A 21,950-nucleotide genomic window follows, 5' to 3' on the forward strand; every position below is an offset into this window, starting at 1 on the left:
CAATTGCTCAGCAAGGGTCCCTCCCTCCCCCGCCCCAGTCCCCAGGCATTGAACCCAGCCCCCCAACCTTGCACCACACCCCAGGTTCCCCCCCCAGGCATTGCAAAGCCCCCCATGCATTGTAAAGCCCCCCAGATATTGCAAAGACCCCCAGGTTCACCCCCAGGCATTGCAAAGCCCCCACGCATTGTAAAGCCCCCCAGGCATTGCAAAGCCACCCCCAGGCATTGCAAAGACCCCCAAGTTCCCCCCAGGCATTGCAAAGCCCCCCAGGCATTGCAAAGCCCCCCAAGTTCCCCCCCAGGCATTGCAAAGCCACCCCCAGGCATTGCAAAGCCCCCCAAGTTCACCCCCAGGCATTGCAAAGCCCCCACGCATTGTAAAGCCCCCCAAATTCCCCCCAGGCATTGCAAAGCCACCCCCAGGCATTGCAAAGACCCCCAAGTTCCCCCCCAGCATTGCACCCCAAAACCCCCTCCCCCGGGAGCTACCTAGGGCCCCCCTGCCTTGCCCCTTTAAGGCCCCTCCCCAGCTCCCAGGGAGGGGCCAGGCGCCTTTCCCGTCTCGCGACATTCCCGCCCCCCCCCGGCTTTCCTTTGCCGCCCAGCCCGGCGGGCGCCGCCGGCCGCTGCTGCTTTTCCCCCCCTCCTCCGTCCGCGCCCCGGTGCAAATCTGGGGGAGCCCCCCCCCCCTCCTATCTTTGCAACACCCCCCTCCCGCCCTTCCCAGGATTGCACGGGGCCCGGCCGGGATGCAACAGCCCTAGAAGCAAAAAAAAAAAAAAAAAAAAAAAAGGGGGGGGGGTCAGGTTTGCAACTCAATTTCCTGCCCCCCCCTTACACCCCAGTTTCAGCCAGGCCCTAGGGATGGTGCGGAGGGGCCACTGGAAGGACAGGTAAGTGGTTGGGGGAGGGGCAATGCCTGGAGGGGATCCCCCCCTTTGCTGGGTAATGCATGGGGGGAGTGGGGTCCCCCTTTGTTGAGCAGTGCATGGGGGGGGGGGAAGGAGACCCCTTGCTGAGGAATGCATGGGATGAGGGGGAAATGAATAGGGGAGAGGGGACCCCCCCTTGCTGAGGAATGCATGGGATGGGGGGCAATGAATAGGGGAGGGGGACCCCCTTTGTTGAGCAGTGCATGCGGGGGGAGGAGGAGACCCCTTGCTGAGGAATGCATGGGATGGGGGGGCAATGCATAGGGGAGAAGGAACCCTCCTTGCTGAGGAATGCATGGGATGGGGGGGCAATGAATAGGGGAGAGGGGACCCCCCTTACTGAGCAATGCATGGGATGGGTGTGCAATGCATAGGGGAGAGGGCCCCCCCCCCCCCGTTGAGCAATACTCTGTGAGGGGTGTCTAGGGAAAGGAGGGCACAGGAGGGCAGGTAACGGGGGTCAGAGAGGTTTGGGGGACTGGATGGATTTGGGGGGGACTGGGAGGTATTTGAATGGGAAGGGGGCAGATGGAGGCATGCTAGGGGGGAGGGCTGTGTGTTTGAAAGGCCGAGGGGAGAGAATTGGGCTGGATCATGGGTTGGTCACATGGTGTTCCGGAGTCACATCGGGAGCGAGAAAGTTGGCGGTGGGTGTGGGAAGAAGTTCAGCTTGTTAAGGGCAGTAACTTTGGGGAGTCCTCCGCCCGGATCTGCGAGGGGTGGGTGGATGCTGGGCTGTACAGGTGCCATAGATCCGGAAAGGATCCAGGTTACAAAGGTGCCTCTCCTGTGATTCTGAGTATCCCAGATTCTGGGAACCGTGTGGATGCTTTTTGGGGGGCGGGGGGGCGTGATGTTGGGCCTGTTGCCTCCCGGTGGATTTACGGAGAGGAGGTTTTTGGGAACACACAGCTGTGTGGTCACGGATTATTTTTAGAAGTGTGAAGTGAGGTGGGTTTTTTTTTCCTCTTTGCCCTCTGGATTCACAAAGACGGAAGTGCGTCCTCTGAAGACATTGCCCCGGTTGCTTATACCTACGTGGTGGGGAGATAAATTGAGTTCACACGACTTTCTGATGGTATAAAACAGTCGTTTTCAATCTTTTTTTTTTCTTCATTTGCCCCCCCCCCCCCCGTGAAATTTCAAATGGGGATGTGGCCCCCTTTGGGCATTTGTCGTATTGTCTACGGGCCCCCATGGGTCCTCGGACCCCATGTGTAGAGAAAGGTAGAACAGATCCAAACGGAAGCTAGGCGAATTCAGGTTAGAAACCGGGCACGTAATTTTAATAGGGAGGGTAATTAACCATGGGGACACGGTGGGCCGCTTGGAGTCTTTTCATCAAGATGAGATAGTCCCCCTTTCTCCAAAAAGATCTGCCTTCACTCAAGCAGAAGTGGCTAGGATGACGCGGGAAGGACTAATTGCCCCCTCCTGGCCTTAAAACTCGGTGAAACGTCACGCCAGCTGCTGGTTAAAAAATGGGGGCGACTTACGACTTCTCATCAGCTTAAATTTACAAAAGCGCTTTAGCAATTTAAAAAAAAAAACAGGGTTTTTGGTTTTGGTTGGTTGAGGTGTTTTTTTTTTTTTGAATGCCTGACTTGAGACCCCGCGGTCCAGGGACGTGATTTTTTTCAGAAAATACTTTGTGCCCGGCCTCTGAAAATTGGATTGCTTGGCAAGCGTCTGAGAAAACCGATGCACCCAGAATCCATCGTCACAGCTGGCATTTTAGGCCATCGTCGCAGGCAGCGCGGAAGAATGAGGATGCCACGGGTGGGGAATCTTATACCCGCCGGGCTTGGATTTTACAGGTCGAAGGGGCTTATTTCCGCTCTGTTGATGTCCCCTTTAAAAACCCAGAGCGTGCTACTTTGTGCGTGTTGTTCCAACCTTTGTGTCTCAGGGCAGGGTTTGCTTGAGGTGCCTAAAACGTGGTGGGTGTTATCACAGATAATTACTTATTGATGACAGTTTGATTAGCTTCTGCTGCACTTTGCATACTCGCCTTCTGGATTAACGTCATCAGCCTTCGACTGCCAACGCACGTGGCTGTGGTCCCGTTTAAGAACATGCCTCCCCCTTCTTCCAGACGCTTCTGATCACACGCCGGGCTGCGTAGCTGCCGGACACTGATCTCTTATTTACATGCCCAGCGTCGGCGTGCGTGGTGGGGATGGGTGTTGAAATGAGCACGCGCCGTAAACATGCTTTTGGCCTTCGCTGAGTTTGGGGATGCTGTTTTTATTTGTGCTGTGCACCTAGGTATGGGGTGAGGCGTGCCAGTTACGCCCGTTTTACAGATGCAGGAACTGAGGCTTGTAGAGGTTGTGTCGCTCAAGGAATCTGTGACAGCCAGGAATTTAAGCATTGACTCTTAACCCTAAGAATGGATCCTGGTCTTCTGGAAATTGTGCCTTAGTTCTGAATGCCAGCTAGTGCAGAGGTGAGAGGAGGAGAAAAAATGCATTACTTAATCGCTTTCTGTCTAGGAATTCTCTGGGTCACTTTCCAGTTTCTCAGGAAGCTCTCCGGGGTGGGCTTTGTCATTTTTGTTCCGCCCTCAGAGATGTGATATTCTCTTTGTCAGGGTGGAAAGGAAAGGATCTTTGCTTACCAGAACACGCTCTCAGGTTTGATGCTTGGTTTGTTTCTAAGTCAGTCGGTGAGTTAATATAACTTTAAAACCAGTTCTCTCTGTTTCTCTTTTCAAAGTGGTTTCATGTTGACTTTGATTTGTGGCTTTAAGCAAGGGGTTGGGCGCGGGTGGTTATCCGCGTTCTGCCGTTTCCCTGTATCTTATCACCTCTCCTTTTCGTCAGGCATTCTTGTCTGGTTTACTCTGAGCATGTCTGATCCTCCTCTCGTGACTGGCGTTGAGGCTGTAACAGCTGTTCAGATAACTCCTGCTTTGCCAGAAAACTTCTAGGATGGTACGAACAGTCTGTGGTCGTTAGAGGAAGATTTCAGATTTGCCGTGGGAAGCCTAATGATCCTCAAACTTGTGAAGTGACCACCCTTCTTTCCAGCGTGTCTGTATTTTATCAAATCAGATTAGTACAGAATAGGATTTAGAATGCAACTCCTTGATAGTTTTATTTTTATTTCACAAATCCGTAATGAGACACAGCACTTAGCATGGTTGTCTTCGGAGCGGTTTGCGACATGTCCTGTTAATGTTTCAGGTGGAAATTTTCCAAGACCCTCTGCATTCATTGATCCAAAGGTACAGGTGTGCTCATCTCATCTGACCTCCTTCTATAACACAAGGGCAGAGAACCACGCTGAATTAATTCCTGGCAGGTGTGTAGGAAAAACATCCCATTTTGATTGAAAAAGTGTCCGTGTGGGAGATTAGTCTCGCTGTTTTAAAAAAAAATTGTATCTTTTTTTTTTTCCTCAGTTCGAATCTCTCTAGCTTCGGTTTCCAGCCACTGGTCTTGTTAGGGCTTCTCCAATCTAGCAGGGAAAGGTGTAAGCCGCACACCTGTGGTTGTGCCTACCTGACTGTATCGCTCTGGCCTAGCTATCCTGGTACAAAATCTGTGTGAACAGACAGTCCAGAAAAAGGAAGTCTCGTTAACACCGAGCTACGTGTAGGGAAACCGAGGCACCACAGTGCTGACGTGATTTGCCCACGGTCAGATGGGGAGTCGGGGGGTGGGCGGAGCTGGAAATTCGAACCCAGATCTCTTGAATCCCAGTGCTTTGCGCCCTCCATGACCATCATTTGCCGTTACGAGCCTGGCGGGATGCTCGCTCACTGTGGGCGTGATCGGCAACTGGTTCGCGGGAGCAGGGCTCAGATGGCTTGCGCTTGTAAGCGTAAGAGCATTTTGCTAAGCAGGCGGCCCGAGGGATTTGTTTAGGGGTAAAAGAAGCATCAAGAAGACGTAAACAGGGATTGGATTTTGCAGAAGTCAGACAATACGCTTTCCCTGGGCTCCCTTGCAGAAGTTAAGTGCTAACTTGTGACTCTCCCAAAGAGGAGAGAGGATTTTTTTCTGGCTGCCTTTCAAAACGTGTGGGTGCCCCCACCCCCCTGCACATGCCTGCCCGCCCTGTGTACCAACCCAAAACTCCTTCTGGGGAGTGCAGTCTTCCGATCAGCTGTTGTCTTTTTGGAGACCCCTCCTTGCCTGGCGAGACAGGGCTTTTCATAACGGTTCTCAGCCCGTCTGCTTTCGGTGGCATGGATTCTGCTCCATGCCAGCGCCCAGACCTCTCTGCTTGGGTTTTGCAAAACTCTGATTTCCCCTGCTTTGCCGGGAAAGCTGGTGGATTTCTTCCCTCCTCCAAATATCTCCAAAACAGCTAGATGCTTCGTTTTCAGACGGCCCTTTCTGCCAAGACTCTGAGCAGCCATTTATAATTAACAGTGTTGACGCTTAGAGTCGTAATTAAGTTTTGGAGTTGTTCTTGAAGCTCTTGTCTCAGCCCGTTTGGCTGCGGAGAAAGGATTAAAGGCAGGAGGAGATCCCAAAACTTCCTAAACCTCTGATGGGTGACGGTCCCTGTGTGTACTCAGTTTTTGTTGTCTCTGCTGGAGTAAAAGTCGCTTTAAGCCGTGTTGTTACAGTGAGGCGGTGGGCCGGCCCATGGTCCGTGTTCTGAATCCCGTTCCCTGTCTCTAGCGTGTTACCGTTGTGCTGGGTCGCCCCAGTCCTGGACCCGCATCCCATATAGTACAAACGCAGCATAAAAAGACAGGCCCTGCACCATGGAGCTCCCAATCAAAGGGGTGTACGAGGAAGCAGCATGATGGGCCAGGGTCTCCGCGCACATGGTCAAGTTTTTTGTTGGCTTCTGGAGGAGGTGGATTTGCGGATACGTTTGTCTTTCGGGGTTGCTCCCCAGAATCATAGGACTGGAAGGGACCTCGAGAGGTCATCTAGACCCATCCCCTGCCCTCAGGGCAGGACTAGGGGGATTTAGATTAGCAGGATAACAGAGGTGCTTTTTGGTGTGTCTGCTTTCTCCGAGAAGAAGGCTGCCTCTAACCCAGACAGGCTTACATGATGTGTGTGGGGGGGTTCCTGTTCTTGTTGCAAAGCATCTGTCTTCTTGGTTTGAAGGTTGGCTCCTACTTTCCGGATGGGATTTAGTCACTTTTTTGTGACTTTTTTGGTGGGGTGGGGGGTTATTTCTCCGCCCTCCCTCGGAGCAGCGATTGCAAAACATGGTGTTTAATTGGAGTAAGACGCAGACAGGCCGGGAGCAAAGCTGAAAACCATCAAATGTTTGAAACGCACGCCCCTCGCGGCCGTGGAGACAGGCGAGGGGTGGGAATGTGTGCAGTGAGCTGAAAAGCTCCGTCTGGGGTAGATGCGGTGTCTGGAAGACACGGAGCTTTTGAAAGTAAATTCCAAGCAGAATTCGGGCTTTTGTATTTCTTCTACGAGAGGCGAGAGCTTAGACACCTGGGCCGGCCTTCCGCTGATTTCAGGTGTTGCAAGAGAGAGATTTTTTTTTAAGGCTGGAAGGGGCAGTTGTGACTGTCAGAAGGTGAGATTTTCAAAAGCTGAAGGGGACAGTTTTCACAAGAGCCCGAGTCTGACCTCTTGTGGAACACGGGCAAGGGAATTGAACCTAAGGATTCCTGCATCGAGCCCGTAACCTCTGGTCGGGCTACAGGGCGCGTTTTAGAAAACGATCTAGAAAGACCCTTTTCGAGCATACGTGTGGGAGAATCTGCCCCATCCCTTGGCAAGCCATCTCTGTGGTTAATTTGCCTCCCTGTTTAAAACAAGGTGCCATTTTTATTTACTGTGATTAAGTTCTGGCATGTAAAAACAGAGAAATAGTTTCACAGCCTTAAATTAAAAAAAATAAACACACTAAAGATTACAAAGTGCTCAGGTATGGGCCTACGGAGAGAAACGTGGGGCCCTGGTACATCGTTTGCTGGGGTCCTGCTCTCCCCCCTATCGCGCCAGTTACAGATGTTTTGGGGGACCAGGAACTTGGGGCCCTGGTGCGATTGTCCCCCTTCTTGTCCGCTCTGCTCAAACACTATGGAAACAGGAACCAGATACCTACTTTAGGTCGATCTTTGAGGGCTCGGTTTAGTGCAGAAATTCCTGGGTGACGTGCGCTGGGTGAAGTGGCTTGAAACATCTGTGGGACGTCTCCTCTTCAAACCGTGCTCGACGCCCTAAAAATCAGGCCTCTTTTACGGTGTTTCACCTTAGCTGTCCAAAATCCGCCGGTCGTTTCCCGGCAGGAGGTCTTTCCCGTCGGTTATCTAGACAGCAAAAGTCGAAAACACCCCAGCGCTGGTGGGTGGACGCTTCACACGAAAGCCATCGCTCTGCGTCTGACCTCTGAGGCCTCGTCCGCAAAGCAAACCTTTCCCTTCCCTTACCCTGACGAGCTCACAAATAAGCAAGTCAGAGGAAGGGTGGGGAGCGGTAACCCAGGGCACAGCGACCTCCCAGCGTTGCGGGACAGATTGATGGCTGACCTGGGGACAGAACCCAGGCATCCTGCCTTAGCCGCTATCCCCAGGCCGCTTCTTGAAACGCTGGATTTGGGACAGAGGAAATTCGGGTTTCAAGTCCCAGCTCTGACGCAGTCTTCCTGTGTGACCGTGTGGCGTGTCCTTGATTTGTGCCTCAGTTTCCCTCCCCCCCAACCCACTAGCTAGCCATTCTTCCTTTCTCTGGCCAGTCTGTTTAAAATGGAAAGCTCTGTGGGGCAGGGAGTGTCCGGGAGAGAGGATGTAAGCGTGTGTCTGGGTACGTACAGCTCCCGGCACAACGTGGCCCCAAACTCCGTTAGGGACCCAATCAACTGACAAGGTGGTGGGGCTGACCAACTCATCTGTTTTCGTTCCGCTCCCTGCTTCTGCCAGGGGCCTCGGCCCCGTGCTCTCCGCCCGGAGGAAACCAACTCCCCTGTTTTCAGCGGGGGAAGTCAGCATGCAGGGAAGCCGGCTTTTCCTGCAGGGCCACGCCTGGTTTCGCTCTTGTGTCATCCCTGCGTGCGCAAGGGAAAACCCGCTGTGCTCCAGGCTTTTCCATACGCATTGTGAGGCTGGAAAGGGAGGACTGGCTGCACTGAGGGGGTGTCTAGATTCATAGGGGTGGTGTTTTTTTTTTATTTAAGGCCAGAAGCAGTCATTGTAATCATCTTCCCCGATGCTTTTCGTGGGGCTCCCGGGGGCCCTGGTGGTTTTGGCAAACACAAGGCTTTGCCACTAATCCTGGGCTTGGTGCACGAATTGAAGGGGCATGCGATTCACACCAGAGGTCTCTTGGCTTCCCATCTACAAATAACTTCAGCACAAAGTGTGTGTGTGGGGGGGGGGGGGGGGGGACTGAGTCTGTCCTTGCTGGGCGCTCCCGACAGTTGCATCAGAAAGTAACTGTTTGCTCTAGGTGGAAAGGACTTTGTCTGCCTGTGCGCTCGCTGGGCAATGAACCCACAACGCCCAGACGTTTGTCGTTGCAGCCTGTTCCCAGCAGGCGATCGTAAAAGCAATGCCCACTGGCAGATCGGGCTCCCCCCTGGTAAATTAAAACATTTGCAATGGAGAAACATTTTCGGGGGAGTTTAAACAAACATTCAGGAGGAACAGCTTTTTATTTAGGATTGAAGGTGCATCCCCCTACACAGTAGGCCCGACCCAGGGTTTTCACGTGGGAGTCTGTTTATCGCAGGGCCATATGCCGCCACCCGTTTGGAGTGTCCTGGGAGTGTCTTCCTTGTAAACTGGCGAGCAGCGTCCTATGGTGGATGTCTGGGATTCTTGAGATTTTTAAGGTTGGAAGGGACCATGTAATCTGACCTCCTGTAAACTATCGGAACATAAGACCTGCCATGCTGTGTCAGACTGTGGTCTGTCTTGCCCAGGACCCTCTGTCTGACAGTGGCCCGTACCAGAGCTGCTGTGATCCTCCCTTGTCCTCCGCTCCTGGCTTCTGGGAGTCAGAGGTCTGGGGTGGCATTGCTGACCAGTTAGGTTCACGAAATATAGGTAGCCAATCGAGTTCCCTTTTGAACCCAGTTATTCTTTTGGCCCTCACAACATCCCCTGGCGAGGAGTTCCACAGGTTACTTGTGTGTTATGTGACAAAGCACTTCCCCTTGTATGTATTAAACCTGCCACCTCCTAATTCGCTCCAGGTGACCTCTTGTTTTTGCGTCATGTGAAAGAATAAAATAACATTTCTCTCTTTGCTTTTTCCACATCTTTTTTATGATTTTATAGACCTCTCTCATGTCCACCTTAACTGGGGCTGTTCATCTTGGTAAGGAGACCATCTTTTTAGTCTCTCCTTGTACGGAAGCCATTTGTCTCCCAGGGGATCCTTGGGGGACCCTGCTTTGTGTCTCTCTCCATTGTAAAAACTGACCGCTCTGTTTCCTATCTTTCAACCAGTTAGTGATCTGTGAGATATGTCTACATTGCACCAAAAAAAACCACCCCAAGCCCACAGAAGTGAATCTCAGACCTTGGGTTAGCTGATGGAAGACTTCCAAAATGATGTATCTAAGGTTGTTAATAACACGGAGAGGAAATTTTTATTTTTTATAATTTCGATGGATAATATCCATGTTTATTTATGAGCTTTTTTTTTTTTGCAGTTTTTGTCCTTTTTAAAATTTGACAGATGTGCAAAAAGATGAGTTTTTGAGCATTTTTGACTATCTGTGTTGATTTTAAATTTGCACACTCATAAGAAATTACGGGACTCGTCAGACAATTGTCCGTGACAGGAGACACTGATATTCAGAAAATTACAGCTTTATAACTGTTTGAACGCAAATCATCAGCATCCCATGTCAAACATCCTTAAATCAAACTGCCAGGCTCTGAAGTGCCTTTTTATGATTCTGCCTAGCTGGAAATTTCAGTAACAATGGATGGGAATTTTTTTTCCCTTTGGTTTTGTGTGACGGCAGTGAAATTGACATTTTCTGACAAAAATGTGATTCTTCCAAACCGAAGTACATAAATGTCACCTTTTATACATGTCGAACAGCTTCCACACTGGGCTTATCTGGAATAACGACTGATCAAAAAACCACACCCCTAACAGACTGGTACAAATCCACTTTGTAGGCCAGGCCTTGGTTGAAAAATTGCAGTTTGCACACGCTCAGGAGAGACAGCTTAGTGTTTAGCAGCTAAATGCTAGGCGGGTGTGTGTGACTTGGAAAACAAGGGGCGCTGAAGTTTTGGGTACACCGATTGCTGGGCTTAATAATTGTACTAACACGGCGCATCGTTGAATTGGTGAGTCATTAAAAAGCCCGTCGATGTCTTGCTGGTTTCCAGGAGCTTTATTGCTTAATGGAGCTCAGTTGGAAGGGAAGGAATTCAGGTCTGCGCCGTAACTCGAAAGCCGTCCGCAGGATGCTTACAATGGGGGGTGAAAGACCTTCGCAGGGTGTTGTGGGTAACTTTTGCATTGCCGTCTGGAGGTTAGAACCACAATTTGCGTTAAAATAATTAGAAGATGGCTCTAAATCTATATTTAGCAGTGCGATCCACGTGAGGCTGCTGGTGGTGTGTTTTCTCTCTTTTCCCCCCCGTGCTTCGCCGCGAACAGCTGAAAACTTATTTTTAGTTCTGCTAGATGTCCTCGTTCACCATACAGGCTAATGATTTTCTCTTCCCCTCGGTGGGCTGCTGAAAAGCCCCTGGAGTCCTCTTCGGCCGGGCAATGCAGATCTGTGTTAAAGGGACTTGGAAGCAAAGAGGAGATTTTACAATCTAATCCCTGGTGTGACTTCTGACTTCTCAACTTGGCCGGTGCTACCTCTGAGACTGTCTTCGCGTGGTGGTGGTGGTGGGCAAAGCGTTCTTAACTTACGTTAGCTAAGATCCAGGAAAGGCCAAGGCAGTGTGTGGTTTTTACGCTCGGATTTTACTTCATGTTAGCTACCACCAGTTAAGAATTTCCCCCCGCCCTCTACTGAAGACAAGACCTAAAGGAGACCTGGTCAAGGTAAGACAAAGCCCCAAATATCGGGCCTGTCCCTATAAAATCGGGACATCCGGTCACCCTAGGACATAGGCCGAAGTGGAATCTCAATTCAAAATGAGTTTGGCGTTTCTCTAGCTTGCTATTTATGGGCTGTTGATCCGAAGGCAGGAGGCTGCAGCTAGATAAATTCAGGCTGTAGATTTTTGACACGGTGGGGAATTGACCACGGAAACAGCTCACCCAAGGACAGGGTGGGTTCTCTGTCACTGGGAGTCTTTACAGCCAGATTGGCTGTATGTGCTAGCTCGGCCGTCCGATATGGGCTGGATGCAGGGATTGCTGGGTGCAGTTCTCTGGCCCGTGGTATGTGGAAGTCTGACTGGCTGGGCGTAATGGTTCCCTGTAACTCCGACTGGGCGGACTGGATACTCTGCAAGGCGCTTGTGTGTCTGGGACAGGACAGCCAGCCTGCGCAAAGCCTGAACGACACGCCCCGCCGGGAGCGAGGTGACTCATGGCTTTTGTCCACTCAGCCCTCGGCACGCCCAGCCGCGGGGCGATTGCAGGCTGTTTGCCTGTTGGCTCTCCCCAGGTGCAATTCCAGCTGGCTTCCTTCCTCGGGACTGTCTTAACGCCGTGCGGCGAGGCCAACGTCTGCTCTCTCGCTGGTGGGAGCGTCTTCTCTTACATTGGGCTCCTGCTGATGGACGTTCCTCTCCACGCCGTCCTAATTGCGGGTGGGGGTGTCAGTAGGGGGCACTCTCCTCCTGTGTTCAGGTCTCCAGTAATGCCCGGGGCAGAGTGCTCTGCCAACCCCACTGGGGCCAGGTGAATTGGGGGATGATGCCAGTCTATGACACTTCCGGCAGTCCGGTTCCTGCAGCCAGCTTGGGGCCCCCTTTGCTGGGGTCGCGGCTCAGCCGTTCGAAGTGGCCGAATCTCTCCGCAGCCCGAGCAAAGGTGCCCTGCTTGGGGAGGCTGGGGGCAGACCACGCGGGCCCGGCTCCCTTCGAGCGCTGAGCGGAAAGGCTTCAATCGTAAGCAGGTGCGGCCAGCTGGAGCCTGGCACAGCCTGTGACTCATCTCCCGGGCCCTATAAATCATCCTTGTCCTTGGGTGACCATCCGAAAGGGCTAATGCGATCTTGGGCTGTGTGAACAGGGGAATCTCCTAGGAGCTCAGCGGTTATTTCACCTCTGTGTTGGGCGCTGGTGCGACCGCGGTGCCTACAATCGAATCAGGGTGTTGATCAGTCGGAGAGGGGTCAGAGAGCAGCCCCAGCAATGATGGAAGGATTAGAAAACCTACTTCATACTGAGAGACTCCCAAGCTCGATCTGTTTATCGGTGAAAGGGGGGTGTCCGATCCCAGTCCGGAAGAACCTACGTGGGGAGCCAATATTTAACAACAGGCACTTCAGCGTAGCAGACACAGGCAGGACCCGATCCGAGGGCCGGGATTTTGAAACCAGACAAATTCAGACCACTAATAAGGCGTAAGTGTCTAACGGCGGCGGTAATTAACCACTGAAACAATTGACCGGGAGTCGAGGTTCATTCTCCATAGGGGACGCTGTACATTTACTTGGTCCTGTCGCAGGGCAGGGTGCTGGCCCGGGTGACCCCTCCAGGTCCCTTCCAGCCCGAAATTTCTGTGATTGTGCTGAGACCGCTGACACTCTCTTTTCTTTTTTGGGTCAAGCTTTTTGGGAGGTGTCCCAGTGGAGGAGCATTTGGAAGGAGGATCACAAGGTAGCTCCGTGCGTGTTCACAGGGTGCGTGGGAAGCAATAGAAAGATGCCCGTTTGGAAATGTAACGGGTGGGTGATGGGGATCTGTTCCCACCCTCGGGGTGACCGAAGCCAAAAACCCAACCTGACCCAAATAATGCACAACAACAAAGCAGGGAGTCGAGCTGAGAACTGGGGAAGTTGTTCCACGTAACAGAACAGGGCCTTTGTGAGTCCCTGCCATTGGATGTTGTTCAAAAGGAGGGTACTGACCATAGCTGCCGGGTTTGTACCAGTGGTAACCGGGACCGCCCCTGATTTTGATACATTTGCTTTAAGACTGCGTCGTTAGCTGGTTGGAGTGGGAAAATGACAGTAATTTTAGGATCCAGTGAGGGGGTACCCCGGGTAGATGGATGTTTCTCTCTTGTGCTGGGTGTTGCAGTGAGGACCCTCCAAGGATTTATCACCCCGCCCCTCCAGTTTACAGGTGGGGAAACTGAGGCAAGGAGAGCGAGAGATGAAGAAGAATACAGGAAAATCTGAAGCTGTTCTATAAATCAGTGGAGAGGGCTCGTTCTGAATCCAGTCTCCAAAAGGCCAGAAGAAGAATTGGAACAGGGTGTTCAGAAGCGAGCGATGAAAACGCTCAGGAAAGCGCAAAAAGTTTGGGGTCTTCTTGCTCCAGGAAGGGGGCGTCGTCTATAAGGTGATAAACGGGCGAGAGACTGTAGAACAGGAGTTTGTTTCCCCTGCCTCGTAGCACAAAAATCCGGGGGTAGTGGATGGAAATTGAAAAGCTGGTAAACTCCGCACAAATCAAAGGAAATACTCTCCCTGTTGTCCTGTGGAACTAACCGCCACTGGATTTTGTTGAGTCTGAACATTTGGCAAGGGAGAATGCTAACCCCATTGAAAATCCCTTGGAAAATGCTACTCACTTCTCCATGGCAGAGCTGGGAACTGAGCCCACATGGCCCAGTGCCAACCCTCACATCCAGCATCCTTGCCCCTCCAGCTGCTGTCCCCCTTTTCAGCGTCCCAGCCCTGCTGGCCAGCGTTTGGGGGAATAAAGACTTCATTACGCCCACTTCCTTCTGTCTTTGAAGAGACATGTCTGTTGCTGGCCCTTTAACCAGGACCCTTGAGGTCATGTCTGAAAAATGCAACGGGGCAGGGTGAGAGAGGGACAGCAGGGCGAGGGAGGGAAGTAAAGCAGCCGGTCGTGCTCCAATGCTGAGCTGCAGTTAAATGCAAAGGGAACTCCCTGCTCCCGACCTGCTCTGAACAGATGCAAAACTGCAGGCTTCCACGCTTTTCCGGGGGCATCCGGTGCAAACCTCCAATGCAGACCGGTTCGAAGCCCTGCTGAGATTGGCTTCAGCTTGCCTCGGTGAATGAAACCTGCTTACATGAATCTCCCAGAAGGAACTGACTGACTCAAGCGACGCCGTTTTCGTAAGCCTTAAATTCGGGATTTGCGGTGGTTTAGCCCTAGATCCACTTAAAACACGGCATTGTTCCCCTGCTGGCTGTTCACAGTTCACCACCTGGTGCAAGGATTGAGCGCAAAGCCATGCACTCGAAAGTTAGGAAAGGCCAGAATTAACACGGCTTGTGCAACCCAAATTCGGTGTTCTGGTACGTGTGCCCGATGCTCTGGCCGTTAATTCTGTGCTCACGCTCGTTCTCTCCACACTGGTGCATGCCCCGTGCGGGTTGAATCCTTGGAGACTTTAGCTGCTAAACATGAACTCTCTACCGTGCAAAGGTTTTTAGCTTGTCCCACTGGGAGTGGATTTTTACAGGGATGAAAAAGGGACGTCCTGAGACAAAGGCAGCCCTCCCTGCTAAATTCCAAGTTGCTGCCCATCCCTTTGGCATCTGGGCTCGTGACTTAATGGCTGCAGTATCCCACAAGGTGCGAGGCACTTTCTGAACGCCCCAGGACCGTCCCTACGCAGAGCAGATGATGGCGGAGTGAGAGGCCGGCAGATTAGCACAAGACTAGTTGCAGGAAAGCTACCGACCGCCCCACACGGTTTTGGTGCAGGGGGATCTCATAAGAGGACTGAAACAGTGGATCTAAGGGTCTTGGAAGTGCCGGGGGGCAGGTGTCAGGGCGTTAGGGACCTACGAGGGGGGGTGGATGGTGAAATGCTAGATCGTTGTGCCAGCCCGCCGCTTTGGCTGCGGCCTCCCTGTCTTCGCATCCCTCCGCTGGCTCTCTCTTCTTCCGTGTATCAGACATTAGCTGCTTGGCTTTGTTTTCAGGGCCATCCATGCCAGGGCAGATTTGATTTAAATCAAATTGATTTAAATCACTCGTCAGGAAGACTCGATTTAAGCATGGATTTCTCCATAAAAGTGCATTCTTGTTGGTTATTATAACCTTAATACGTATTCTTCACAACTCAGAGAGAGATGTAGGTTTCATTTTTAGAAAATACACACACTACATTTTTAAACCGTGATTTATTTTCAAAACTTTTCGGATGAGTTTTACAGCTATATCGGAAAATGAATGAAGGTTTGGTTATTTCATTTACCAAAGGTAATTGAAGCAGATATTTCTGAAGTCAGTGGAGGTGAACTATCTCCAATTCAACGGGTTAATCATTAATATATGGAGGATTTTCTTGCCAGGCTGTATTAGGAGGAGAACATCACCAGACAGACATTTAAACTGTTTTATTTAACCACAACAACAACGTTAAGTATTCTGGATTTTTTCTTCAATGGCAAACATATAATATTTTAACAAACCAAGCATCTGTCCCTCGCTTTTCACATTGATCTCCAGACGACTTCTCCTTGTCCAGATCTATTCCGCCCCCAGCAATCTTCTGTTCCTTGAACTTTTTGAAACTTTGCACTTTTAGAGAGAGGTCAGGGATTGACTCTGTATACGCAAATTTGCAGAGGGACAATAGTGTTGAGGTCTGTTATTTCTCACCTCTAGATATTTAAAAACATTTTTGCTGTTAACAAGCATGTTACCTCTGGAGACACAAATCCACAGTTGGAGAACTTCAAAACTAGGCATCTCTGATGTTATATTCTAGACTGAGCACTGAGTCCCAGTGGGTCGATAGAAAGATTAACCTAAATAATCTATACAGAAGCCCCTGGAACCCCATAAGATTGGGTCCCTAATCCATGAACTATTGGAACTCATTGACAAAACTTTTCTTAAACATTACATGGATATATTGTCTCATACTATAGAATTAGAATTTATAATCCCTCTTCCATGATGAGATATCTTTGAGCTATCATGTATCTTAATTCAAACTATCGTTAGATAGGTTTTTTCCTCAAAAATCCTTTTATAAAAAAAAAAATAGATTTAAATCAAAAAAATCTGAGGAAAACCGTGACGACCGCAAAGCTTCTGGGAGTGGCTGAGCTCCAGCCAGCCAGCGTCCCATCTGTAATACCCGGTGTAAGAACCCCACAGTAACCGTGCCCCGTCCCCCCATAGGTCTCATCCTAATCTCGAACAGTCAGTGAGCAGCTCCAGACCTGAAGCCCCAGGTCTAATCTCCCTCCTGCATGAACCGTCACAACTCGGGCAATTCCAGATAAACTGCCGATCCTCCGTTTGATTCTGGCTACGTTCTCCGCCTCGGTGGTATCCTGAGACAGTGACTTCCACAGGCGAACGGTGCGTTGTCGAGGAAAAGCATTTCCTTTGGTCACAGTCCTGAAGTTGTTACCTTTTCAATTCTGGTGGACATCCCTTTGCCTCTTGTGTTAAGAGACGGGGAGAACCTGTCTGCCTTTTCTATCCCAGTCGGTATTTTATAGCCCATTATCCAGTCTCCTCTCTAAGGTGGATGACCCCAATCTCTCCTCACAGAGTTTGTCCGGGCCCCTAATGGTTCTCTGAACCCTCGTTAATTCTGCGGGGTGCCAAATTATTCAGAGCGGGTGGCGTTTCTGAGCGCTCAGGTGCAGAGAAGGGCTCCTAGGCTGCCCAGGGGAGCAGGTGTTACCAGAGCAGAGATGGTTGGGTTTAGCCTGTCCAAATGCAGGCGAGGAAGGATGGGGGGGGGGACCCCAGGGTGGGAGAGGATCCACTGAAGCGAAAGGTTTGAGGATGGAGTTTGCGAAGGGGACAGTACGACAGATGGCCGGAGGCAGCACTGGGTGACTCCAGGCCCGGGACTCTTCTGTCGGTGTGGGGACTCCGTCGCCGTGTTGAAAAACGACGCTTGTGTTCTGAGCCGACGGGCTGATTTCTCGTGCACGCCGTGCATCGCACGTGGCGATGGCCCGTTGCTTCGCCTCATGCAAACGTTGATGTAACGTTTGTGTGTCGCCTCCGGGGGAACTGAGAGAGGCTGCAGCGGAGGGTGGGTGGAATTGGTGTCAGCAGTGGGATTAGAAGCCAGATGTTTCCAGTCCCCATGTGAAGGCAGGACACACACCTGCCTTTTCCTCTCAGTAGCTTCGCTTGGGGTAGGCTGTAGGATTTCCGTAAGGGAATCCACTCAGCCCTGGGATCTTTCGCAGACCAGGGGGTCAGCAAAATGATTTACCTTCCTCGCTACAGTGCCCCCTGATGACACGCTGGCCACCTTCAACCTTTGGGGGTGATCATGGTAACTGCAGGAGTCTTAAGAGCTGGGAGGGGAAGGGGGGCTGGTGGATTAGAGCAGGGGGGGCTGGGAGCCAGGACTCCTGGGTTCTCTCCCCAGCTCTGGGAAGGGAGGGGGATCTGGTGGATTAGAGCAGGGGGGCCTGGGAGCCAGGACCCCTGGGTTCTCTCCCCGGCTGTAGGTTGGAAAAGAGGGGTACCTCCGGCACTGGGTGCTGTGGGACTTGATGAGGGGCGTTGTGTCAGCGGGAATACGCTCTCCTTTGATTCTTTCTTCTATTTACGCTGGGCCCATATGGTGCCGGGTTTCCTGTGGCCGCAGACACAGCTCCATTGTCTAGTGCGTTGACACCCCTCCTCCCACAGTCTCCAGCCGCTGCGAGAGACAGGCCTGGCCTGGCTGCAGATTTTTTGGGGGGTGGGGTGGGGGAGCTTCCCCTTCCTAGCAGGTTGACTGCTGGCAACACAGCGGGTCCTGCGTGGAGACCATGGCAGTGAATTTAAGGCCGGGTCCTAGCTCTGTACAAACGAGCCCCGCCTAGCTCCCTGCTAGGATCCGGTTCCGGCTTCCCTGCCCCCCGCAATGATGATCCCTCTGGCTTTTATCAGCGGACCTCAAAGCGCTTAACCGAAAGAAGGTTGTGGGGAAACTGAGGCACGGGGAGGCGGAAGGTCGCTCGTGCGTGGTCACCAAGCTCACCCGCTTGCCTGAGGGACCCTCCCAGCCCCTGCGTGGGGGGAGCCGGCTGCCCCGTGACTTGGAGAGGTCCTTGTGACTTTGATGGGAACCGCTTCACGGCTGGGACCGCAGGGTGATTTTTATGGGCAGAGCCGTGGTAACGTTTTGCGTCTCTTCCTGTCTGTCTCTTGCAGGACGGGCCCGTGAGCTCCCGCGGTGAACACTGAGGGTCACGGGAGAGCCGCCATGGCCGGCGCCTCCGTCAAAGTGGCCGTGAGGGTTCGGCCTTTCAACTCCCGGGAAATCAGCCGGGACGCTAAATGCGTGATCCAGATGCAAGGAAAAACCACCTGTAAGTACCCTTGGGAGGGTGGCTCGGACTGGCAGGGGTAGAGCCGGAGGCCGACAGGGCTGGCTCTTCGGGCGCATCGCTGGATTTCATGCTTGGCAGGGCTTGGCTAAAATAGGGTCTGTCTGCCTCGGTTTCCCCAAACAGCGCGGCCACAACTTGGTGCTTGGGGATCGTTCTCCCGGGCTCCCTGCAGAGCCAGCTCGCCTGTGACGGGTGTCTAGCCAGCACACGTGAGCAACGTGACTTCTCAAACCTCGTTATAGACGGGGCAAGGGGTATTTTCAACACATTTCACCTGCGGCATGTCTGTGCTTGAGAGTGGGTTTGGATTAAGGGAGATTCTCTCTCCACCCCCCACTCTGGTCACCCAGACATCCCTTCTCCTTCCTCTGAACTAGTAGGACTGGGCCGTGCCGGGCCAGTGATCTGGGGTGCCGGGCTGGCAGGGGGGTCTGGCTCATGCTCGGGATCTAACTGATCGCTACATTCGGGGCAGGGCCGGACTTCTCCCCAGGTCAGATTGGCAAGGACCTGGGGACGGTTTTTCCCCTTCTCCCTGCGAGTATCTGTGTTCTGCTTCTCTCCTCGCTGGGCGGTGGCCCGGGAACGCGGACCTGCCCCGAATTCCCTTGAAGGGACCCGGTACGCCCTGCCCCTGGCGTCGCAAGCTGCTGTCTCTCTGGTTATCCCGGCCCTGGTTTCCCAGCTCCTCCGTTCCTGAGCCGGAGGCACGAGCGCACCTGTCTTCTGCGCCCCAGCCAGCCTCGGGCGTATGTTAGAGCAGCCCCTGGGCTGCTCCCACTTCCCCGGTGCGCTGTGGGCCTGGGGAAGCCAGGAATGAAAACCCAGAGTGCAGTGGGCTCCGGATCCCTGTCCCTTGTGCCGAGGGCGGGGATTGGAGCCGGGCTGGTGTATAAATCCTTGTACTAGGCAGCGTAGGATTGATCTCGGGGTGGCTGGGAGCGTAGGGGTAACCCCGGGGTAGATGTGACCTAGGAAGTGCGGCTGGATCTCTTCCATCTCTTAGTCCGTACGGGGCTCGCCCTCCACCCTGGCCCCTCTCTCCAGAGCGGAGCAGGGAGCAGCCCCGACGCGGCAGTGACAGGCCCCGAGGTTGGGAAAGCCTTGATTGGGCATTTGCCATCCGGCTCCGCAGTCACGGGGTCTGTGTTGGGGGGTAGGTGTTTTGGGATCTCCCCTCTCCGCCCCCCTTGGCCTTATTCATTTTTCCAGAATGTGCTGTGTATCTGTGCAGCGCCTGGCACAATGCGGGGCCCCCGATCTCGGTCAGGGAGGTCTGTGCAGCGCCTGGCACCCTGGGGGGGGCCCCCCGATCTCGATTGAATGCGGCTCCCGTGCACACGCCGGCCCCTTCGCGGTACGAATGACCCCATCGTTGTGCGGACGGGGAAAACCCACAGTTTAACCGGCTCTGGGCAGCTGCCTCTGGTTAACCCCCTGCCTGCCTGCTGCCAGCGTCTCTGTCATGCAGTGTGTGTTCGTACAGCCCCGGCCACAGTGGTAGGAGAGAGCGAAGGCGACAGCACCACCCACAAGGAACATAAATCAGCCACGAGATGGCACTGCTGCATAGTCCTATAAATTCCCCATGTGCAAGCAAGTGTTGAGTGCTTAGAGACATGCTGGACCATTGTTATGGGGGTTGTGGGGTGGGTGTTTTTTGGGGAGTTTTTGCAGTGTAAGTTATTTGGCGGGATCGGTCCAAGCAGCATGAATGTTCGCTTCCCGCTCCGATCTCTCCACCAGCTAGACTCCCCCCAGATCGGCTAGCCTGCCCCCAGAGCTTCCCCGAATTAAGTCCTGGGTGAACTAGAGTTTTGGTCTTGTCTGAGGGTCCTGTCGGAAGGAAGGGGCATCTCCCAACCACAAATAATTCCCAGTCCTTAAAAAGGCAAAATGGAAAACCAGAGGGGTACGGGTAGCAAACCGGCTGAAGAACCCAGGCCAGAGAGTTCCCCCAGCCGCCCTGGCCCTAAAAAATAATTAATGGGATTTGTTTTAATTTCCTTTTAGCTCCTGAGCCTTTAGGAGGGTGACACTTACAAGCTTTGCTCTGCCCCCATGAGAACTAGAGACTCACAATCTCTTTGCTAAAAGGGGAAGCAGAGACCGCCCTGTAATTCCCATGCCTCCGGTAGCTGGGGCTTTACTAGCCCCCTAGCACAAGGATGGGACTAAAAAGAGCTGGTACCAGGGAAGGTTACAGGGACAAACCATCCCGATGAGTCGAAAGAATAGTAAATATGGCAGGCGACCAGCTTGGCTAAACGGTGAAATCCTAGCGGATCTTAAACATAAAAAAGAAGCTTACAAGAAGTGGAAGGTTGGACATATGACCAGGGAAGAGTATAAAAATATTGCTCGGGCATGTAGGAATGAAATCAGGAGGGCCAAATCGCACCTGGAGCTGCAGCTAGCAAGAGATGTCAAGAGTAACAAGAAGGGTTTCTTCAGGTATGTTGGCAACAAGAAGAAAGCCAAGGAAAGTGTGGGCCCCTTACTGAATGAGGGAGGCAACCTAGTGACAGAGGATGTGGAAAAAGCTAATGTACTCAATGCTTTTTTTGCCTCTGTCTTCACTAACAAGGTCAGCTCCCAGACTGCTGCGCTGGGCATCAGAGCATGGGGAGTAGATGGCCAGCCCTCTGTGGAGAAAGAGGTGGTTAGGGGCTAGTTAGAAAAGCTGGACGTGCACAAGTCCATGGGGCCGGATGTGCTACATCCGAGAGTGCTGAAGGAGTTGGCGGATGTGATTGCAGAGCCATTGGCTGTTATCTTTGAAAATTCGTGGCGTACGGGGGAGGTCCTGGATGACTGGAAAAAGGCTAATGTAGTGCCCATCTTTAAAAAAGGGAAGGAGGAGGATCCTGGGAACTACAGGCCAGTCAGCCTCACCTCAGTCCCTGGAAAAATCATGGAGCAGGTCCTCAAAGAATCAATCCTGAAGCACTTAGATGAGAGGAAAGTGATCAGGAACAGTCAGCATGGATTCACCAAGAGAAGGTCATGCCTGACTAATCTAATCGCCTTCTATGATGAGATTACTGGTTCTGTGGATGAAGGGAAAGCAGTGGATGTATTGTTTCTTGACTTTAGCAAAGCTTTTGGCACGGTCTCCCACAGTATTCTTGTCAGCAAGTTAAGGAAGTATGGGCTAGATGAATGCACTATAAGGTGGGTAGAAAGTTGGCTAGATTGTCGGGCTCAACGGGTAGTGATCAATGGCTCCATGTCTAGTTGGCAGCCGGTGTCAAGTGGAGTGCCCCAGGGGTCGGTCCTGGGGCCGGTTTTGTTCAATATCTTCATAAATGATCTGGAGGATGGTGTGGATTGCACTCTCAGCAAATTTGTGGATGATACTAAACTAGGAGGAGTGGTAGATAAGCTGGAGGGCAGGGATAGGATACAGAGGGACCTAGACAAATTGGAGGATTGGGCCAAAAGAAATCTGATGAGGTTCAACAAGGACAAGTGCAGAGTCCTGCACTTAGGATGGAAGAACCCCATGCACCGCTACAGACTAGGACCGAATGGCTAGGCAGCAGTTCTGCGGAAAAGGACCTAGGGGTGACAGTGGACGAGAAGCTGGATATGAGTCAGCAGTGTGCCCTTGTTGCCAAGAAGGCCAATGGCATTTTGGGATGTATAAGTAGGGGCATAGCGAGCAGATCGAGGGACGTGATCGTTCCCCTCT

At 52.4% G+C, this 21,950-nt stretch overlaps 1 protein-coding gene across 1 annotated transcript in view; it reads left to right on the forward strand.

Annotated features, from left to right (window-relative positions):
• The first annotated feature begins 766 nt into the window (after nt 1–766).
• Nucleotides 767–21,950, forward strand: part of KIF1C (kinesin family member 1C) — a 35,289-nt gene continuing 14,105 nt past the window's right edge. The window contains exons 1-2 of the mRNA XM_074941447.1: nt 767–895; nt 18,078–18,235. Of these exons, the coding sequence (XP_074797548.1) occupies nt 18,130–18,235 (106 nt within the window). The 5' untranslated portion in view covers nt 767–895; nt 18,078–18,129. The remainder of the gene's footprint in view (nt 896–18,077; nt 18,236–21,950) is intronic.

This window comes from Natator depressus, chromosome 28, assembly GCF_965152275.1.
Source record: "Natator depressus isolate rNatDep1 chromosome 28, rNatDep2.hap1, whole genome shotgun sequence".
Classification (NCBI taxonomy): Eukaryota; Metazoa; Chordata; order Testudines; family Cheloniidae; genus Natator; species Natator depressus.